The 22,547-nt window shown below is 42.7% G+C and overlaps 1 protein-coding gene across 1 annotated transcript in view; it reads right to left on the bottom strand.

The window, feature by feature from the left end:
* LOC108791094 (glucagon receptor-like) overlaps positions 1-22,547 on the bottom strand; it is a 48,035-nt gene that overhangs the window by 7,669 nt on the left and 17,819 nt on the right. Inside the window, exons 3-10 of the mRNA XM_018561481.1 lie at positions 21,194-21,301; positions 19,043-19,164; positions 15,685-15,791; positions 15,367-15,523; positions 12,531-12,690; positions 11,661-11,721; positions 10,349-10,418; positions 6,437-6,525 (exon numbers count right to left, since the gene is read on the bottom strand). Of these exons, the coding sequence (XP_018416983.1) occupies positions 6,437-6,525; positions 10,349-10,418; positions 11,661-11,721; positions 12,531-12,690; positions 15,367-15,523; positions 15,685-15,791; positions 19,043-19,164; positions 21,194-21,301 (874 nt within the window). The remainder of the gene's footprint in view (positions 1-6,436; positions 6,526-10,348; positions 10,419-11,660; positions 11,722-12,530; positions 12,691-15,366; positions 15,524-15,684; positions 15,792-19,042; positions 19,165-21,193; positions 21,302-22,547) is intronic.

Genomic DNA, 22,547 nt, shown 5'->3' on the forward strand with positions numbered 1-22,547 from the left:
TGTACACGGAAGGATCAGCAAAAATTTCACATCCACTCGGCATCCTGAAGCTTCACCCCTCCTCACACTGCTCCACTCTCCATCCTGACAGCCCCGCTTCACATCCGGACTCCTCTTGTCACTGCTCTCTCGGCTGGGCGCCAACAGCTGGATCGGCTCTGTGTTCCCTCTGATTTCCGCTGCCTTTTCTGATACAGGTGGGAGAGAGCAGCGGGGATCGGAGGGGACACAGACAGCAGCCTGCACCCGGCTCCCAGTAGGGAGGAGAGAGCTTCTGAGTAGCGGCATCTTCCAACCCAAGCCCAGGCCCCCCTGCTGACCCAATGGGGCCCGGCACGGGAGGGCCGGCTACCTGGAGCGCCCCACAAATTTATAATCTTGCCTTTTTATAATGTTTTTCTATGAACAGAAATAGCTTAATGTATGCATAATTATCTTTTTGCTGGTTTATGTGTTATTGATTATTTGTACCTTTAACGTAATGGTATGTTTATGACATATTGTAACTTGGGATGTGTTACCATAATTACAATCAGTCCCATTACATTACCGAATTGCGATGTTAAATATATAGCATATTTCACGTGAGCGTATTTACATTATTGTCATCAGAGTGGTGGAGATAAACTCTCCGGGGATGATGGCTGTTTTCACAACGATCTGCCAGGGATGGATTCTGCTGCTGGCATGCCACACTGATGAATACAGGAGCAGAGGGCAACCTCCTTTTTTTTTTTTTTTGAATGACAGTCAAGACAGCGATAAACAGGGATAATAATTCATGCAGCATGTAAATATGCTGTAGAACGTTTATTACAGTCTAATTATCTATTTGTTGAGTCTATTTTTTTATATACAGATTTATATTCACTATGCGTTTTTTCATAAGCTCCAGCTGTACCTCTTATTGACAGCTAGAGCAAACAAATGACATTTTTACATTTATTTTTGCTGTTGTGTTTCCATCCTGGGCACAGGGATGATTATAATGATGACCACAAATTGAAGTTGGATCCTTAAAACAATAAGTGTTTCTATCAGTAAACACCTATTTTCATATTCAGGTTAAGGCAAGAGTGCTAACCAAATCTCCACCTTATCACCGGCAATAGTGACAACCCAAAGTGAAGCATAAACAGGCTATGATAAGACTCTGAAACAGGCTATGATAAGCCCATGTGCTGAATTAAAAATCCTTTGGTAGATAGGACACTAAAATACTATCAGCACTACTTATCTCTCCCATTCTAGCATTGCATCTACCTCTATGGTATGCACTTCTGGCCCTGGGTTTTACCTGGAGTATCACGGCCACAGCCAATCTTTGCAGGGCTTTCCCACAGACGGTGACCAATTGGCCCAGTCTTTTCCATCTGATCAGGAGGTTTAAATTCGTCACAGCTCCCAGCAGAAAAGGCACGTGCTACTAGCTAGCTGCAAAGCCCCTGGTGAGCAGGTCTGTTTTATCTAGTCCGTATCCTATCAACTTTTGTGTACTAACCTCTGGCTTGTATCTCTATCTGCTGCTTGCCCTGCTCTCTGGCTTGTATCCTGGTTATCTCTGCCCCGCTGCCTGCACTGACCTTCAGCTTGTATCCTAGTTATCTATGTCCACGGTGTGTCCTGGCTTTTGGCTTTTATCCTCATTATTAGACATGTAAGCTGCGGAAAAATTTGGTTTGGATATTTCGGGATGCGGATCCGAAATTCAATTCGGTTCGGGTTTCGGATTTAGACGAAAATCGAATTTTGTTAGTTTCGGATAAGTTTACGTACGAATATTCATTGCGACTACCACAGAAAACCATATACAGATATTAATACAAAAGCTGAATCTATTACACTCGAATAGCATTCGGAATCCGAATTACCAAAATGCATTTGGGAGCTCCCGAATGCCATTCGGGTCTGGGAGCCATTTACATATATTACTAAAGCGGAGGCTCCTAGACCTAAATGGCATTCGGGAGCTCCCCAATGCAATGTGGAAATTTGGATCCCGAATGCCATTTGGGTCTAGAAGTTTAAACTTTAGTATTATATGTATACTGTATATTGTATATGGCACCCATGTTGGCGTAACGAAAATTTGTGTTCAGACCCATGCTGATGCATTAAACCGAAAAAACACATCTGATTGGCCAGAAAGGTCATATTCAGTTTCGTTTTTGAACGAAATTCGAAAATGGAAATTCGGATTCGAACACATTCGGATGCATTGGGATTCGGAAATTCGGATGTGTCCGAATGTTTGAAAATTTTTCCGAATTTTGATTCATAATGAAACAAATCACACATGTCTACTGGTTATCTGTGTCTGCTGCCTGCCCTGATCTTTGGCTTGTATCCCGACCTATCGTGTCCATTGCCTGCCCTAACCTTTGGCCACTGCCCTGCTTGTTCTGGCCCACAGTCCTGCCATCTGCTCCAGTTCATCACTACCTGGTGTGCGCCTGATCCATGTGCTCTTTAATCTGTGGTGCCTAGAGAAGGGTGAACACAGGGGTCATGAGTCCAAACCCTTGTAAGCCTGGTGAACAATGTCTGGCCCTTAGACTTTCCGCCTTGAGGTATCCTTCATCACCTGCTTTCATGTGGGTCCATTCTTCAGCACTTTGATGTGACATAAACCCAACGAGGTCAGCATACTGCATTTTCAGATACCAGCTCCTCATCACTGTGCTCCATTCCCAGAAGAACCTGCTGTAGGCCTACATCTCTCAGGTGTACCTACCATCTCCTGTGTGGTATCCTGTGCACTTTAGTTAAGGGGCCCACACCTGTAGGACACAATAAACTCCTGTTCGTACATATAAGACCCACAAGTGCCCCTACTACTTTCTTTGTATCTATACTTATCTATTAATAGCTGTTTGCCTGGAAATCAGCTTTAAGTTGGCCCAGTTTTAGTTCTTAGGAGAGATGTGCATTAAATCCTGGGTAGCATTTTCTGCAGTTGTGGTTTAACAAAACCAAGTCATAGATGACTCACGGACAATGGGCATTCATGACACGTCTATCTATAAGTAGGTACCATAAGCAATGATTCTATTAACTGTCAACAAGATTGAAGGTCAATGTTTTTTTCATGTGACCTGTACATTGTAACATACTTAACTTGTGTCATTGAAAACCCAGCAGAATACCGTACAGGTAAAATTGTACTCTACTGTCACATTTTACATCAACATGTCAAGTGTTATGTGACCCTATAAGCAGAATGAGTCACTGTAGCAGTGAGTAATCCTCTTATAGTCTGATATCCTTATAGTAACTCTGATTGATATTCCAGAAGGATGGGTAATGCAGACATTTATTAATTTAAAATCATTTTTTTATTAACTCTTATAGAAGCCGGGTTCAAACCAATTAAATGAAAGACTCATAATGCAATTGCAATGTATGTGTACTCATAATTGAGAAAGGTTTTTATGCTGAGTCTCAGATGTCTTGTACCTCTCAGTACTTCACTAAAGCCCAATTAGATTTCCAGGTTGAATCAGCTTCATACTTTCCAGGTGTATCAACGCAAAAGATGTTCAAAGTCTAAAGCTGCCCATACACCTTGCGATCATCGGACTAAACTTTTCGTCCGATGATCGAACCGTCGTACGATATTCGTACGGCGGCCCCATCCTGCCCTGATTATCGCAAGGTTCAATCAGCAGTATTTAAAACAAACAACTGGACGAATCGCGGTAATCGCCTGCACATATTTTCGTTTGCGCATGAGCAGTGTTAATCGTACGAATTTTGACGTACGGAAATGCCACCAACCTTGCGAAAATCGGGTGGAACAAGAGCGATTTGAGGTGAGCACCATAAGGGCCTGTCTACAAATTGAGATTTAATATCCTATATATTCCTCTGTAACTTCATCAATGTGCAGTTTAAAAAAAAAAACTGTGATCTCTCTGCGGTGGTCCAACACGCCCTTTGCTGAGTCACAACTAGCGCTGTCCAATCAGCAAAGCGCACACTCCCTGCTCATTGGAGAAAGTGACTCACGGGAGGCGTGTCAGACTGCTGTAGAGAGACACAAGGCTCAATTCATGAACCTTTACACAAAGATAAGTATCTTTATTTTCAGCCATGTGACAGTCGCTCTCAATTCTCATTGGACACGGCTAGAAATAACTTACTTATACGTGTTTTTAAGCTGCCCATACACCTTGCGATCATCGGATGAAACTTTTCGTCCGATGATCGAACCCTCGTACGGTTTTCGTACGGCGGCCCCATCCTGCCCCCGATTATCGCAAGGTTCAATTAGCAGTAATTTAAAAAAAAACACCTAGACGTATTGCGGTAATCGCCTGCACGGATTTTCGTTTGCGCATGAGCGGTGTTAATCGTACGAATTTTGAACGCCACCAACCTTGCGAAAATCGTACAATCGATCGAAGTTTTCTAACCTGCTGGATAGTCAAAAGTCGATGGATTGTACAGTATTTGAGGTTGTACACTGCCCATCAACCTTACGAATATCGGACGAAAACGCGATTGCATACGCAAGTCGGCCGATATTGGTAAGGTGTATGGGCACCTTTATAGTTAATTTTCTTTAGACAGCGGCCACAGCCTGAGTAGAAAAGCCTGTGCCTTGCCAGCAGCTGCATAGCAGAACCCTTGCTCTCTGTGTGGAAGCAGCAGCCTCTCTGCAGAGGTTTGACACACCCCTGTGGCTCTGCAAACGGCAAAGTTCTTGCTCTCTGCTGATTGGAGAGCTCTGGTTCCAAAGGTGGCATTGTCTGACCTCTGCAAAGAGACCACTGCTTCATCAGAGAGAACAAGGGTCCTTGTATGCTGGCAGGGGACATGGTATGGCTGCTGTATAAAGAAAAAAGTACCATAACACTTGATGCACCTGGAATGTACTTAGAAATTTAAACTAAAAGTTTAGTTGGACTTTAATAGGATAGTCGCCCCCTATGACTATGGACTTGTTCCCCCTTGTATTACAAAGGTGCCATTACCATATGACAAAACGTAATACCTCTCTAAAAGCAATAAGAGGTATATGACTGGAAAACATGCACTTGCCTTCCGCAGCCTCCATGAATTCTGCTGCCCCCGGACCACAGCCTATGCTTGCCACTAACAACCACTCACGTCTGTCTTTTTTTTCTAACCAGCAGAAAATACCATTTGGATTCTGGTTGCTATAGGCAACAGCCCAATTTTTCACTTTTGCAGCTCCATTGCTTTAGATTTTTATTTCAACTAGTGACCAGGCAGAGACCCATAATGCCTTGGCGCTTCTTTTGTTCCCCCTTTGCTGAAAAACCATCTTTATATAACGGTGGCGAGATTAAGAGGGTACACTAGTGTTCATGTCACCGTTGCCATGGTGACCGCATAGTCCTCTTCTTGCTGGTTCGTGGAAAGGGATTCTTTTTTTAAATATTATTTGCAGTTGGATTTACAGTAATCTCTAGTAATTATGGGCACTGCAGGGAATATATAGATCTATATCAGTATATTCATCCTGTTTAAACAAAGCTGAGATTACCGTATATGAAATATGCATGTGCTGGGTGTCTAATTCATTGTCGCATAAACTTTATTCTTACATCTACAATTATGCTTTTAAAGAAAGCTTTAAGAAGTCATAAGAATACAGAGGAAGCCCATTGATGACCTTTTAAAAATGCTAGTTCTCTGGCTGTCTCTGACTCTGTACGTTTTGGGTCATTGACTTGAACAACTACTATCTAGTACTCTCACCCACTTAGTATGTATTGGATTGAGAAGAAGCCTATGGCTTCAGTCTTACCCAAGACCCATGAAAGCTTTCACTCCCCATTGATCCATGGTCTGTAAATATTTTCTTTTCTCCCAAACGTCATACGTGAAATGTAGGCCCAGCTCCTAAAGTGGAAATATACTCAAAAAGTGAATATCTGCTATTTTATAGGGCCTTGGTTCTCAACTGGTGGGTGGTGACCCAAAAGTGGGTCGCGACCCCGTGTTCAGTGGATCGCGGCACGCTTTCCACTTTTCTAGGCGAGAGACTCCTCAGCGTCCCCCTAGCGCAGCACTCTCAGTTCTCGTGCTAGGCAGCCATTCAAAGTATGTTGCCCGGCCTGGTGTATCAGCTTGAGGTGGGGTGGGGGTATGGCTATGAGGGAGCTCCATCCATACATGCATTGCTTACAGCTCCCACATGTGCCCTGTAGAGGTGCCTGGACCGGAGTGACGTCACATTCTGGCTCTCGGCACCTCTACAGGGCGCGCAAGGGAGCTGTACTAGCAATGGTACAGGTCCTCTTTAAGAGAGCACTTGCCTAGACACAAATTTTTTTGACATATCAACATTTCTCACATGGCAACAAATAAAGTTTTTTACATTACTGGGAAACTACGGACATTTCAATATCTTGCAGACATAATGAAACAGCTTTTGTGCCTATATGAATTAGCTGGCAGGTCTCACCTCAGCTTGTAGTCAGCGTATCCTTTCTGATTGGCCCTCAATTTTGATAGTATCATCTTCAAGATCCTCATAAAGATCAGGAGGTTGATCTGAGAAGGAAACAGAAAATCTTGATAAATTACAATGTTATAAGGAAAACTGGACCATTAAAACGTATAGAGGGGAATTTATCAAACCTGGAGCAGACAGAATCTAGAGCAGTTGTCTAAAGCAACCAATAAGCTTCTCTCTTTCATTTTCAAAGCTTAACTGAAAAAACTGAAGAGAGGAGGTGATTGGTTGCCAGAAGCAACTGCTCTAGACTCTGCTCCAGTTTTGATAAGTTCCCCCCCGTTGTCCATTTGCTTGCACAGACACCTGAGTTGTCACCATTATGTAGGAAACCTAAACCTTCCACATGATGCTCACCTGGTCTCCACCATAACGACCTATTATACCAGCAAAAGGGCCATCATACAACAACATGCAAAACTCTTCCTTTAATAAAATAGCCAACAGGAACCAGTTCAGAACTGGCGCATTTCGTGCTAGGCACATCGCTTTCTCAAAAGATGACAAAACCACAACTACCTCATACCATTAGATAGAAATCTCTCTCCCCCCCCTCTCTCTCTCCCTCCCTTCTAGACATGTAAGCTGCAGAAAAATTGGATTCGGTTCGGATATTTAGTTATTTCGGAATTCAGGATTCGGATCCGAAATTCAATTCGGTTCGGGTTTCAGATTCGGAAGAAATACGAATTGTCGTTAGTTTTGGATGAGTTTACGAATATTGGTTGCAAGTAAAACAGAAAACCATATACAGATATTAATACAAAAGCTGAATCTCCTAGACCCGAATGGCATTCGGGATCCGAATTTTCGAATTGCATTGGGGAGACGTTCAGATCGATTCGAATGCATTAAACCGAAAAACACATCTGATTGGCCAGAAAAGTCACATGTCCGATTTAGTTTCGTTTTTGAACGAAATGTGGACAGGATACGAAATTCGGAAACGGAAATTCGGATTCGGACACATTCGGATGCATTGGGATTCGGAAATTCGGATGTGTCCGAATGTCGTAAAATTTGTATGAATTTTGATTTTTGATTTTTGAATCGCACATGTCTGTCTCTCTCCAAGAGCCCCTGCCCATAGACAACATTTGCAATAAAAATTTTATTATAACAAAGAATTAAATTGATAAAACAGTAAAATGTAATAATAATAAAATTACACTAACACATGCAATTACCCATAGCACACCATCTAGTGGCAGAGCTGACTAACTACAACCTGCTACAATTTCCATTATTAGACAAGCACACATAATTTTAAGTGTTCTTTTGCGCATTGTTTCTTTTATCTCTTTGATTCGTCTCGGACATCAATTCCTATCTATCCTAATTAATAGCAATGTTGAAAGCTCTATTCAAAACATCATCTGTATAACCTCTTTCATTAAACCATTGCCATAGCTCGCCTACAGACAGGGATTTTCAAGAGGCTGCAGATGAACTATGGCTACGAAATAGAGCTTCTATAGATTGATATTTTGAATAGAGCTTTTGGCATAGCTATCAATAAGGATGGACTGGAATTGATGACAGGAGAGCAATCAAAAAGATAAAAGAAACGACGATCAGATAATATTTGTTACTAAATAGAGTCTTGACTATACGAATATACTCGAGAATGTAAAAAGAATGATGCAAATGTACTGGAATGTATTACAAGGGAATCCTTGTAAATACACACACTATATTACCAAAAGTATTGGGACACCCCTCCAAATCATTGGATTCAGGTGTTCCGTGACATTTCCTTGCTACTAAATATTCCACGGTCACCTGTTACTGGTATTATAACAAAGTGGAAGCAATTGGGAACAACAGCAACTCAGCCACAAAGTGGTAGGCCACGTAAAATGACAGAAAGGGGTCAGCGCATGCTGAAGCGCACAGTGCGCAGAAGTCGCCAACTGTCTGCAGAGTCAATAGCTACAGACCTCCAAACTCCGTGTGGCCCTCAGACTTCCATGGCCAAGCAGCTGCACCCAAGCCTTACATCACCAAGTGCAATGCAAGGCGTCGGATGCCGTGGTGTTAAGCACGCCGCCACTGTGTGGAGACGTGGAGGGGGGATTATGGTGTGGGATTGTTTTTCAGGGGTTGGGCTTGGCCCCTTAGTTCCAGTGAAGGCAACTCTTAAGGCATCAGCATACCAAGACAATTTGGACAATTTCATGCTCCCAAATTTGTGGAAACAGTTTGGGGATGGCCCCTTCCTGTTCCAATATGACTGCGCACCAGTGCACAAAGCAAGGTCCATAGAGACATGGATGAGCAAGTTTGGGGTGGAAGAACTTCACTGTCCTGCACAGAGTCCTGACCTCAACCCAATAGAACACCTTTGGGATGAATTAGAGCAGAGACTGTGAGCCCGGCCTTCTCGTCCAACATCAGTACCTGACCTCACAAATGGTCAAACATTCCCATAGACACACTTCCAAACCTTGTGGACGCCTTCCCAGAAGAGTTGAAGCTGTTATAGCTGCAAAGGGCGGGCCAACTCAATACTGAACCCTACGGATTGGGATGCCATTAAAGTTCATGTGCGTGTAAAGGCAGGCGTCCCAATACTTTTGGTAATATAGTGTATATATATATATACAGTATATCTATATCTAGATATATATATACACACGCATACGCACGCACACACACATATCATTACTGTGTAATTGGGTTAAATATGTTTCAACAGTGAAGAGGTTAATGACTATGTGAGGTTAATTAATGTTTCTATATAATTATGTGTGGGTAGTTGTTTTCTCATTCTTTGTGAAAGCGATATGCCTAGAACTTGGGCTATTTAAATAAAAGAAGCATCTCATTGTGCAGTTCTCATGCTGCTGGTGTAATTGATGTATAACAACCAGTTACAGGCTTAGCCTAGCCACATCCGTAATGCTATTTGATTTCCTGATGGCAGGGGCAGTGACCTGCCATCAAATAGTCTTTTCATTGGTGGACTCTTAGATGCAACAAGGAACAGAGCGTTTAGTTCAAATAAGACTGGATTTTCCACCAAAACAAATGGTTTCTTTTCAAAGAAAATCATCATTTGTTATCTAAATCCCCTATTGAGTGCTACGGATTTCTGACAAATACAATTTTCTTCCAGCAAAATGATCCAATATCGAATGATCACATTCATTAAAAAGGGTGCACCAAGTGATGAAGGTACACATGTAGTAACCTACAACCAGAGCCGGATTTACTCTGTGCTGCCCCAAGGCCAGGTTCCTCAATGCGCCCCCCTAACCACCACTCCCCCCTCCCCAATGGAGAATGGCAGACCTGCAGGCTGCATACAAGTGATCTCGGCGGCATCGCCAAGGTCACTTGTGCAAAACAAGCGGCGGCTTCCCCGCTGTACATTTAGCTCTGCTTGCCCAAAGCAGGGCTAAATGTAGAAAACAACTACACGCCCGACACCCGGAACTTCATGTCCCAGCCCAGGCATCATGAGATAGGAATTCCACACCTCGGCTGCCCCTCTACTCCCTGCTGCCCGAGGCCAGGCCTTGGTTGGCCTTGTGGGAAATCCGGCCCTGGGTGCACCAACTGATGAAAGTACATGTGTAGTAACCTACAGCACAAGCAGGATTCACCTTCATGACTGTTTAGAGCAGTCAATTTGCACATTTCTCTTTGCCTTATTTAAAGAATCCTGATAGCACTTAGTTGTTAAAAACAAAAAAACAAAAAAAACAAATATAGATGGTATGGGTTAAATATCATCAAAGAAAAGCAAGCAGTTGAACAAAAACTTTCTTTATCATTGTACAAATGTTCCCACTCATCACATCAGATTTGTGAAGTATAATAATTCATGAGTATCTGTAGTAAATGTGACCAGCTCACCACAGAAGCCAGCAGAATGGGGATGCGAATTATCCACCAATATGCCATGTTGTCATTAAGGGCCCAGCATCTGAAAAATAAACAGTTCAACTAATCAGAGTACTTCGAACAAATGGTAGCCTATGACCTATCTTACAATGGTGGCTTTGGTGTGCAGACTACTGCTAATCTATGGCTAATGGTGACCTATGCATGTGGTCTAGCTGGGGAATATGGTGCATGATGTAATAGTGGTGTATAATCTAGATTCAACGCTTCCCTATTGTCAAGTGGTGCCATGTAGTCTTTGAGCTAACATTGGTCTATGAGCTAATATTGACCTATGGTCTGATGGTGGCCTATGGTCCATGGTCTGATGATGACATGTGGTCTATGATCTTCTGATGACAATAGTCCATGTTCTCTGACTGTAGCCTATAGTTGAATAGTGTCCTGTAGTCTTAGGTCTGATGGTGACCCATAGTTTATGGTGTGGTGATAGTCTTGAGTCTATGGTCTGATGATGGGCTTGAGTCTATTGTCTGGCTTGAGTCTATGGTCTGATGATGGGCTTGAGTCTATGGTCTGGCTTAAGTCAATGGTCTGATGATGGGCTTGAGTCTATGGTCTGGTGAGTCTGTGAGTCTATGGTCTGATGATGGGCTTGAGTCTATGGTCTGGTGAGTCTATGGTCTGATGATGGGCTTGAGTCTATGGTCTGGTTTGAGTCTATGGTCTGGTGAGTCTATGGTCTGATGATGGGCTTGAGTCTATGGTCTGGTGAGTCTATGGTCTGATGATGGGCTTGAGTCTATGGTCTGGTTTGAGTCTATGGTCTGATGATGGGCTTGAGTCTATGGTCCATAGTCTATGATATGATGGTGGCCTATAGTCTATAGTATGATGGTGGATTATAGCCTGTGTTCTGTTGGTGACCTATAATCTATGGTCTAAAGCCATGTCACATCAGGAACTTTGGAGAGAGATTTGGGAGAGCTACAAATCTTTGCTTTTGTATGTAGCAAAAACTGCAATCAAATCTTTCCTACCAACAAAACTCTAAAGGGAGGAATTCAATAGCTGCTATCAATTCACTGCCAAAACACTCATACAATATGGCCATTATGGTGTGAACTTTGGTCTTTGATCTGCCAGTGGCCTAATCTATTATCTAATTGTCATCTATGGGCTTATGTACCTCCACTGCAGTTAAATAAGTAGAGAACAGTATCAGGGTAATGAATCAAATCTTATATGAAACTAATAAATAATCTTGGCATCATTATACTGTGTTGGATGTATTTTCATAAAGGATAAAGGAGTTTTATCTTACTCTTTGTTCTCCTTGAGATATTTCAGTGTCATCCAGGGAACAACAAACAGCACCGGAGTTCCTGCCGAGAAGATGAAACAATCAATCAATTTTTGTTAAACTGTATCTAAGCCCAAGAGCTAAAATGTAATAAATTGCAGCTTAACAGTCCTTAGATGTGGTGGCTGATTTCTTTTATGTTTAACTTTTTTTTACTTGGAGATCCTGGCAGTGACAAACTTCCTTTCCTAGGATGACAATGCTCAGCCATCAGTCATCATACTGTTTCTATTAAGAAGTGGCATTGTCACCCTAGGACAGGAAGTGTGTTAAGACTACAGAACATGTCCTCATCTCCTCATCTTCATAACATAGGAGGAGGTGCTTGATATAGAAGTTACAAGCTCAAAGAATTTCTGGCATGATCAACAGGTATTTATTGTACTTGTCAAACAGAAGTAACAAAACAATATTAATGGTATATTTACAAAAACCAAAAGAGACAAAATAGGAGAAGATTATTATTATTAGGGTTTACGTACACTTTCAGGTACCCATAGACACAGAAAAGGTGCTTCCTGATTGGGTTAGTTATGGCCAGATCATTGAACAATCTTATATCAACACTCTGTGACTTCTCCAAACACCCCTTTGGCCAACAGATCTCAAGGGTAGAGCGGGTTGGCTTTTTTCAGCCACCTACCATTACATTACACAATCACAAGCCTCCTGCAGGGGGCTCCCCTACTTCTATATCAATAGACATACATGCTCAGATAATCTAAGAGTACATGTTTAATTTTATCTATAGTTAACTTATATACTTCCCAATTTGGTGGGGAAGAATGGTCTTGTCCCTATCATTCATGGTCATCGTATTTATCAACTTACCCCATCCAAGGTACAGGTACAATGTGTAATTGTTCTTCTCGGAAAACACAGCACCAATCAGCAGTTTATATAGGTAGACCGCCTCTACCACAAACCAATAGTGATTTGCCAGAATACAGTACTGCATTATCACTTGTGCTGTACGACATCCAACCGCAGCCTGTAACAGTAACATTCTATCTTAAAGAGGAACTTTACCCATAATCTTTGAAATAACAAAAAACACACCTTTAGAAATGTTTAGTAATGACAATCTATAATCACATACTTCTAGATAATTGCCGGCATTTTATTCTTTGCATTCCTTATCTTTATTTTCTTACCCCAGTCTTCTCACAGTGGCCATTTTTACTAAGGGCAGATTAAAATATCTCCCTTTACTTCCTGGAACTCTAGCACATGTGACTTAGGACATGTGACCATGCATATCATCTCAGGGGAGGAAAATGCCTTTCCCTGAGATCTCATGAGATTACAGATGAGATTTCCCAGCAATGCTCTGATGATGTAACCTTCCCAGGATGCAATGCCTGGACACAATTACATCAATTGTACCAAAGTGGACCAGGAAAAATAAATTGTAAGTAAGATAAAAATATGTTTGCTTAACTAATGAATGTAAGATAATTTCATATCAGCATGCAGAGCTGCATGCTGATGTAATTTTTAGTCAAAGGGGGTAAAGGATGGCTTTAAGGTTAGTGGTCACGTACTGGGATTTAGCAGAAAGCCAAAGGAAAAATGTTAACTAATTTGTATGGAACACAAGTAATTATTCATCTTTTTTTTAATTAGAAGCAAGTCACCCTTTTCACTGGTTGTGGTTGGCCAACTAATACAGATGAGAAACAGCTGAAGACGCCATTACCGAAACAATTTAGAAACAAGATTTATCCTTTGGTTTTAGAATAGTGAGCGCTATGGGTCTCCTGGAGTGAAGTGAGAATCCAACAATGACTTATTAAATAAGTGGTATAAAAATATATATAAATATCTCTAAGTGAACATCTTATAATGTGAAATAAAGATTGCTAAAGTGATATGTGAATAAACAAAACAAAAATCAACAATGTAAATCGATCATTTTGTGAGGCTTATCTGGCCTTAGTTTCAGCAGCTTGCGGTTAACCCTTACTCTCTGTGAAATCTCCCCCTTGGGGTCTGTTTCATAGCGCAGAACACTCAACCTTTCAAGATTTATCCTTTAACCAGTTGACATCCGCGGTGTTAAACCCCCTTCCCATCATTTCTGCCCGTGCGTGCCCGCTAGGGGGCGCGCGCGAGCAGAAAAAAAATGCCGTCTGGCGACGGCAACCCGCCAATGCGACAGTGCCGTCCGTCCGTTTTTCTACTACGGGCGGACGGCAACTGGTTAAAAGGCAAACCAACTGGAATACAATCATATTTCCAGCTGTTTGTTGCATTTTCTCAGAAAACATCAATAAATACAATTCTAGGTAGAAATATAGAATCAGTATGAGTGAATGGGGTTGATTTACTAACCTTATAAACACACCACGAACGTGTATACACCTCTGCAGTGTGTTCCCTCCCAGCATGATCTATGGGTGGAATCTAAACACCTTTGTAGTGTGTACACACCCAGAAGGTGTGTTGTGCAAAGCCAAGCATTGAATTGCAAGGTGATGTTGTGTAAATTAGCTCTATGTTGTGTTGCTTGCGCTGATGAATGCAAGGAATGTAAATGCATGAGCTAACCATTTTTGTCTAAACTGTGAAGCAGCATTATATATGCATCATGTGCATGATTTTTCCATATATGGAATTAGTGGAAATATGCTTTTAGAGACTTTTTGGTTGATAAATACATTTTGCTGTGTGAAAATCACACGCACCTGGTGCCTGCGTGTGTTTAGGTTAGTAAATCACCCCCAATATGTCTGTGAGGGTTCTCATTTATCAAGGTCATGGTATAGTTATTAGCAGTTAGTCACACTCAACTGGATTTGTTCTTTAATTTTGAATTACAATATAGGAGCACCAAATGTGATCTGTAGTCATGACTTTTTGTAGTTTTGTCCTTTTAGCTGTCAGTGCATTTCAGGGGTCTTAACATGCCCCCATCTTCAGGAAAAAGGTGATCAGGAAAACACTGCTGCAGTTCAGACATACCCTATATTTATCACTAGGGATGCACCGATACCGATACTAGTATCAGTATCGGTGCCGATGCCAAGTATTTGGATGAGTACTCATACTCGCCCAAATGCTCAGATGCCTAGCCCGATACTTGAGCTTCCGGTATCAGGAATCCAGAAAGCAATTCATTACACGCTGCCCGCCTTCCTGATTGGCTGGGAAGCCGGCTCCATGCTCCCTCGTCATTTTGTCTGGAAGCTGGCCAATCAGGAAGGCGGGCGCCGTGTAATGACACGGCGTCCGGCTTTCTGATTGGCCGGGAAGCCGACTTCATGCTCACTCATCACGCGCTGCGCGGCTTCCTGATTATCCAGAAAGCCGACTCCGTGCTTTCTCGTCACCTGGTGATGAGAAGCATGGAGACGGCTTCCCTGCTAATCGGGAAGCCGGGTGGCGAGTTATTACACGCTGCCTGGCTTCCTTAATAAGAATTCCGGTATCGGTATTCGGTATTGGCGAGTACCGGAAAAAAAAATCTGATGCGTCCCTAATCATCACCAATCCCAAACTAAACCAATACCCTCTCAACCACAACTGTATAGAATCAATATGGCAGAGTAGACAAAGACAAGTCCATTTATAATGTTCACCTATCATCTGGAATACCTGACAGTACGTTATGGAAATTTTAAACATTGGGGAGGAGAAACATTGAGGAGGAGAAAGTGACGCTAACCTTGTTGCTGACCATGACCTCCCAGTCGGACACATCGATGATCTGCATACCCCATCTCTTCTCCTGCAAAATGTCCTTCACAATGACTGAGATTCCACGTAGTGCAAAGGAGAAGAACAGGTTGGCGTGGATGTAATTCCGCGTGCAGCGTAACTTCCTGGTGACATATCAGGAATCAAGAAAAATTGTAAGTAAATCCATCAGAGCTGTTTTAGAAATGGGGTCGAAGACATTTACTCAGGACCCACCAGCACAAAGCTTTTACCAGCTGCGCCCAGCCTGTGGAAAGTATGACCAGTGAGAAGCGGAGACACTTACCTACACATTGTGAGGATCATCAGTGATGACAGGAGCGCCAGCAAAGACACAGAATACCCCACGGTGTACAGGGCTCTAAAACTGAGTAACAAGTCCCTTGTCACCTCCTACAAAACAGAGACAATTTTTTTCAGGTTGAATGTATTTTGATGTAATACTGCATTATGTCCACTAGATGTAGCATAGGAAAAAAGTTTTAATTTCCTATGCTCTTCAGCTCCATCTAGTGACCATAATGCAGTATTACATCACAATACATTCAACCTGAAAATAAACTTTATCAAGAATGTTTGTTTTTTGCCATTATTCACACAAAACTAACGTTTACAGATATTCGCAAGGCAAATGAATTGTTTATAAAAGCACCCAGTATATTTGAAGCACAAATGTAATACATCTAACATGTGCTCTTCAGTTATGTTGCATAATAACAAGTTAAAAATAAGTAAGTCAGTAACATTTTTCAAACTCCAGGTCAACTTGGGTTTGGGAAAACAGAATTGAATGATCTTCTAAGATTGTCTTAAAGAATCATTACTGCATTCCATATGGGCTGGAATATTTCCAAGATGCTATTATACATTTAAATTAAATTCTAAACATAGTGATTTTTGCATAACAAGATTTCCGTGTCAAAATAGGAAAAAACAACAACTGGAAGACTTGTCTTTTTCTATAACTGGCACGTGCAAATTACTAATATATACATATATATATAAACTGGTGCTGAATTTGAATTGTAGATTATGGTACGGGCTATGGCAAAGGGAAACAATGAGACTTCTAAAATTCTCTCTCTCTCTCTCTCTCTCTCTCTCTCTCTCTCTCTCTCTGCTATTTATCTCTCCAATTTATGAAGATGAATACAAATTCTGCTGTTGTCTGCTAGAAATGAGCATTTGGATTCGCACAAACCTGCAAATCAATGAAAATCAGTTGATTCGGCGGTTCGTCCGAATCCGAAATAACGAATGTAATATGCCCGAATATACTAAAACGATATTCGGGCATACATAAATTAGTTTTCAGAACACGCCTGTGGCCATATTGGTGCCGGCGTGTTTTGCGCATGCCCACCGCCATCTTGGAGGCGGGGCGTATGACGTCACATGATGGTGATGTCCCACGCTGAGCGAGCAGAGGCCATATCGGCCGCCGCGGCGGTCTGTGCATGCATGCCGCCATTTTGGAGTAGATCTTGGTATACACCAAGATGGCGGCGTTCGGGGACTTCTGGTTCCGGCACCCTTGTGGCTCCTGCACCCGTGGCCATAAATCAAATAAAAAACCGGCAGAGCTGCCTACCAGAACCGCTAAAGGTGCCTGCTGTGAAGGTTCTCAGGGATGGATCAATTCCTGGCCGGTACGAAGTCCCGATCGCAGTCAGTACTGCGGCCCGGCGGAGAGGCTAAGTCCACATGTGGGGACAAAATGGCGGGCGCCATGATCTCATCACCTCAGTGGAGCCCCTCTCCCTCCTTTTCGCAGGAGGTGATTCCAGATGAAGGGGCATATGAAAAAATCGTGCTGGCGGTCGCTAATCTGCTTAAACCTACCATCACTTCACAGTCGAATCGGCCATGCAACAAGGCCTTTCACAAATACGCAAGATCGCGCCGTTCGGACATGCGGGCGCCGCCCTCTTGGTGTATACCAAGATCTACTCCAAAATGGCGGCATGCATTCGCAGAATGCCGCTGCTCGTTCTGCGGTCTCAGTGTGCGGTTTTGGATTCGGAGGCGTTTCGTCAGAAAACTAATTTCTTTGTTGTGCACATGTCTCATGTCTACTGTCAGCTCCCGATAGTGTTTCTAATAAGAAAACACAGCAGAAACTGCTTACTTGCAGACACGCTCTGTCTGATTGAAACTTAATTTTCTGAGTCTCTAAAGTATTTTATAAACTGTAAGCTTGTACTCGTCAATCAAGAAAGTCTACAAAGATCTAGATCAGTGGTTCTCAACCTTTCTAGGGTAGGGACCCCTTGGTAACATTTGCCAGGTTGTGGTGACCCCCCCAATGGTAAAATGTAGGAATGCACTAATACTAGTATCTGTGTGGGCTCTCAGGTGGCCAGTGTGGGCTCATGTGAGCTCAATGGGGCTCTCTGGCGGCCAGTGTGGGCTCTATGGTGGTTAAGCCTGCATTCAACTCCCCTCACTTTTGCCCGCTCCCCTCTCTTTGATCCCCCTTGGCTGCCAGTGCTGCAGCGCCATCTAGCGGCGCGGCCGGAGAACTGGCTGAGGAGCCTCTCACCTAGTGCAGCACAAAGCATGTGGTGACCCCCTCAACAGTGGGTTGTGACCCACTTTTGGGTCACGGCCCACAGGTTGAGAACCACTGATCTAGATCATTAGCCTCTGTAATATGTATAAGCAATTACATATCTTTATTTTATCTTTTTCATCTATCTATCTATCTATCTATCTATCTATCTATCTATCTATCTATCTATCTATCTCTCTACTCTATAAAAATGTATCAGTTCACTATAGTGTTTAAAACTTTGAAAGAATAAAAAAGTAATAAACTTTGATTGAAACTTCTAATTGAACCGTTTTAACATCCCAGATAGCAAGGATAACCTGCCACAAACTTGTGGCATGGTTAAATTGTAATTCTTTCTAACTTGCTGCACACATTCCCTGACAAGTTCTAGACTTGCAGAACACTTGCAACACAAGTTCTAGTTGACACTTTTTGAATTTGTAGCAAATTTGCTTGGCACGTCTACAGCAAGAATCATGCAGGTCTTAGAAAGAGCTCTGCAAGTGTACAACACTTTTGCAAAGCACGTTTATCTGGAGACTCGCAATGCGGACTTGCATTTGTTGTAATTGTACAACAAAATTGTGAAGCTTGGCAAGTCTAGCAATATTTTAGCAAGCAATTTTCAATCTTGCAGCTCAATTGCTTGCTATCTGGGATAGAAGGCATGGACATGGAGAGAGGGGGAGTCACTGCTCTGACTCATCACTTGTGTATTTAAATTTCAGCTTGAACTATTGAACTCTGTAAATAACAGGAATATATTTTCAACAAACATATAAGGATATCCTAAGGTTCCACCTACTGAATGGAAATTAAAGAATGCAATCATTCATATTTATTTGATTTATGAATTCTAATTTTATTTTCTAGTGCAAAAAAATCAAATAAAACAAAATCAATACAAGACCAAAACACATTCCCAATAATTATAAATAATTATTCAAGAACAATAATTGGAAGATTAGAAAATCACAGAAAAAAGATCAATAATTAGAAAAAATTATTCAAGAACAATAAATAGAAAATTAGAAAATCATAGGAAAAAAAAACAAAACAATAATTAGAAAATCACACAGTATTAAGTCACCTCATCTCTTGTCACCTCCATCTCATCGTCGCATTGTGATGAGTTCCTCCAAGGCTGCGTTCCATTGATCATCTCCCAATGGCCATCTAGACCACACCGTCTTGATACCAGTCCATTCTTTACTGCCAACACACACAGAATTGACTGGCTGAGTAAAAGCTGTGTCCTTAAAGACTGAGCAATGTATACATGTATTGCATTGTGATAAAACGGACCAGGAGTCACTGTCTGTCTTTATATTGGCCAATCGTTATAAGGGGGCTCCGGACATATTGATGCTTTAAGATTATTCTGAATGACAACACCCCTTTACAAAGCTTCATCTCTTGTATCATGCAATTGTCTTAAAGTCTACATAAAAGCAGAATCCCATTTGGATAGAATGGGGCAAGGTTAGTACCCCTGTCATGTTTTACTACTATCTGGGGCTTCGTTGTATCCAAGACAGGAAGTGGTAATGGCACACGTGCCCATGTCCGCAGGTAAAGGCAGAATGTGTGATTGCATGCGTATGACCTGGGAATAGCTGTGGGCAGGGTAAGTGTCATTGTATTGTACAGTACTTCCTATCCATGGTTGTTCGCATGAGTCTCATGGAGCGATCTGCCCAATTCGCTACCGTAAATGGGGTCTAATCCTTCCCTACTATATCCAAAACAAAACAAAAAGTTTGGGCTATACTTGCACTTTAATAAAACTATTGTATATAAGCACAGAAAACCTTACCGCTCCATCCAGCATTGGTCTCCGTCCCCTGGGCAGTGGTGTATTTTGGTTTTGTGCTGCCCTAGGCAAGACTAAACTCCAGCACCCCCCTCAATCTAAATTTTCCCCACCCCATCCTGTTTAGGACATTTTGCGCAACCTGTAAGTCACTGGATACAGCTCACACGTGGTCTCAGGGGAGCTTTGCATGTACGGGGTCTCAGGAGAGCTGTGCAGTGTTTATGGTGGGCTGTGTGGGGTCTCAGGAGGACTGTCCAAAGTCCCTTTCACTGCATATGTGTGCTGCTCCTCTTACCTGCAGCCCGAAGTGCCATTAGTACCAACAGGATACATTGCAGTCTCCCAGCCTGCTTCTGGGACATCAGATCAGCAGATCACATGCTATGGTCAGCCCCAAGCCACCTGCTGCTTCTCCTCCACCTCCTGTACAAAGCCAGCCGGACCGCATCTCACTGGGGCCTTCCCTCCATCGGGCAGCTCTCTAATTAGACATCCACTCTAAGGGCCTTGCGGCCGCCTAGTTTACCTTGTTGGGCAGCCTCCGCTGCCTGATTCTGTGCCGCCCGGCCTCGGCCCACCGGGCAAGTCCAGCCCTGTCCGCCTCATTGGTTTGGGGTGTGGTTCCATTGTCCTATTTTGTTTCTGGTGTCCTGATACAGTACCATGAGTGAGCGTTGTCACCCTAGGGCGGGAAGTGTGTTATTAACAGGATCACCATGAAAATAAAGGAAAAGAAGACTGGAAAAAGAAAACTAACGCAGCCACCACATTTAAAGGAGAACTATGAGGTGAGTGAAAATCACTCTTCCTCATAGTTCAAGCCGACGTGTGACAATGAAACTGTCACACGTCGGCTCAATAAATCGGGCAATGAGCGAACACATACCGTCGCTCGCTCACTTCTCGCTCATCTCCCTGCAGAGAGCCGTGACTGAAAGTCACCGCTCCTCGCTGGGATTCCCCCCTCCCCGGTCCGATTTCTCCCGCGCTGACTGGAGTAACGGACCGGGGAGGGGGCGGGCACAGCTGGCTCTGCCTCTAGATAGGCAGAGCCAGCTGTCACTCACACAGCTGGGTGGATCTCGACAGTAATGTGGGGATCCGTCCCGGCTGTGGCGGTCTCAGTATACCGCGAGCTGTAGCTAGTATATGTCCCCCGGTGACACTTAAGAGAACTATGGGGAAAAACACTGACCTCATAGTTCTCTTTTAAGGACCTGCAAGCTGCAATATAAATTTTTGTTTTGGGGTTTAGATACACTTTAAAGAAAATCTGACCCTGGCTATATCTAATGATAACCTATGACATTGAGGGACATTAGATGACGTCTTGCATTCCATTCTCCACAATTCACTTATTTCTTTGATAAATATGAAGTTCGCTTTTTAAAGAAGATTTCCAGAAAACATATTCTAGGCAGATACCTTTCTGGAACCAGGGAAGATAATAAGGACATGATACACTTGTGATAGCCCCGGGTGTTCCGTCTGGCCAGCAGGCATACATGTCAAAAGTGCGGTTGCAGTGCAGCCCTATGAAAGAAAGACAAAGAAGAAAGATGGAGTGAGAGGATCCTTCATCACATGTAAACTGAATGATGAGCATTACAAGAACCATGACCATCACTTGCTGCTATGTCACATGGAGGATTCCAAGAACAGTGGAAGGCTGCATACTTATGAGGCAGATGCTGGGTTGGTTTAAGGTATATCGAAAGCCAAAACTTTGTTCTTAATTTGGATAAAGTAGGAAATGGTTGAAACAGATGCAGATTTCCCCTCACTTCCTGTAGATTTAACAGGAAGGGAGAGGGAATCTCTCCAGAATAAGGTAAATCCAATTTTTGACCTGGGCTGGAGGAATCCCCAGGAGCCTGTTTGTCAATACTCCATAAAAACTACAGCTGGCGCCTAATTTTTTAGGTTTTCTACACTTGTTGTGAATGAAGCTGGCTCCTAAAAAAATCCTGCTGACTCCTGGATTAGACATACAGGCTCCTGGATTGGAAGGACTTGGTCCTGAATTCCATATTCATTTGTCCACCCCTGTCTTCACAACAAGTGTCCCCATTGGAAGATTTCCCAGCTATTCCTATTCTGGTGCCAATTCTAAATTTTGGGCTTCCCATCACTTTCAGTCTCGTTGACAATGGTCACCAGGACGAGTCAATTTTTAAACGGTGGTGTCTGCACGTGCTTCAGAAGGAACTGTTCAAAATTTGAGCCATTTGTGGTCAGCATCAGGCAAACAGGGTTAAATTCAGTGCTGGCTGGGATAACCCAGAAGCTCTAAGGGCAATACATCTACACCACTAGGACAGCTAGATACATTCTCCTTACTGTACAGCCTACAAATGGAGTCTGTGACTAGAGACAACCAACGATCCTGAAGTCTCCTACTGTGCGTCTGACATCTTTCTACCCTTCTTGATTAGAAATATCACAGGGGCTCAGGCTCAGGGCGAGTGTCAACAACAACCTCTGCAATCCTTAATGATATACAGTACTAAATTTGTGTTATTGGTACATGCACACATATTTTCTAAACTTAATATGCCTCAACAGCCCCCCTAATTGGGACCCCTCCACCCCACAGTCCCCATAGCAGCAAGTGAGCTGCTTTGGCTATTGTTTAGCCACTATATACAGCTGAAGCCACACAAAGCTTAATCACACAAAAAAACCAATCTATAATTATCCTTCAAGGGCACACGGCTACCGGCTGAGATGTGAACGCTACATATTCTGTCCCTATAATCATATATATATATATATATAT

Source organism: Nanorana parkeri, unplaced genomic scaffold (genome assembly GCF_000935625.1).
Source record: "Nanorana parkeri isolate BGI_ZX_2015 unplaced genomic scaffold, ASM93562v1 scaffold19, whole genome shotgun sequence".
NCBI lineage: Eukaryota > Metazoa > Chordata > Amphibia > Anura > Dicroglossidae > Nanorana > Nanorana parkeri.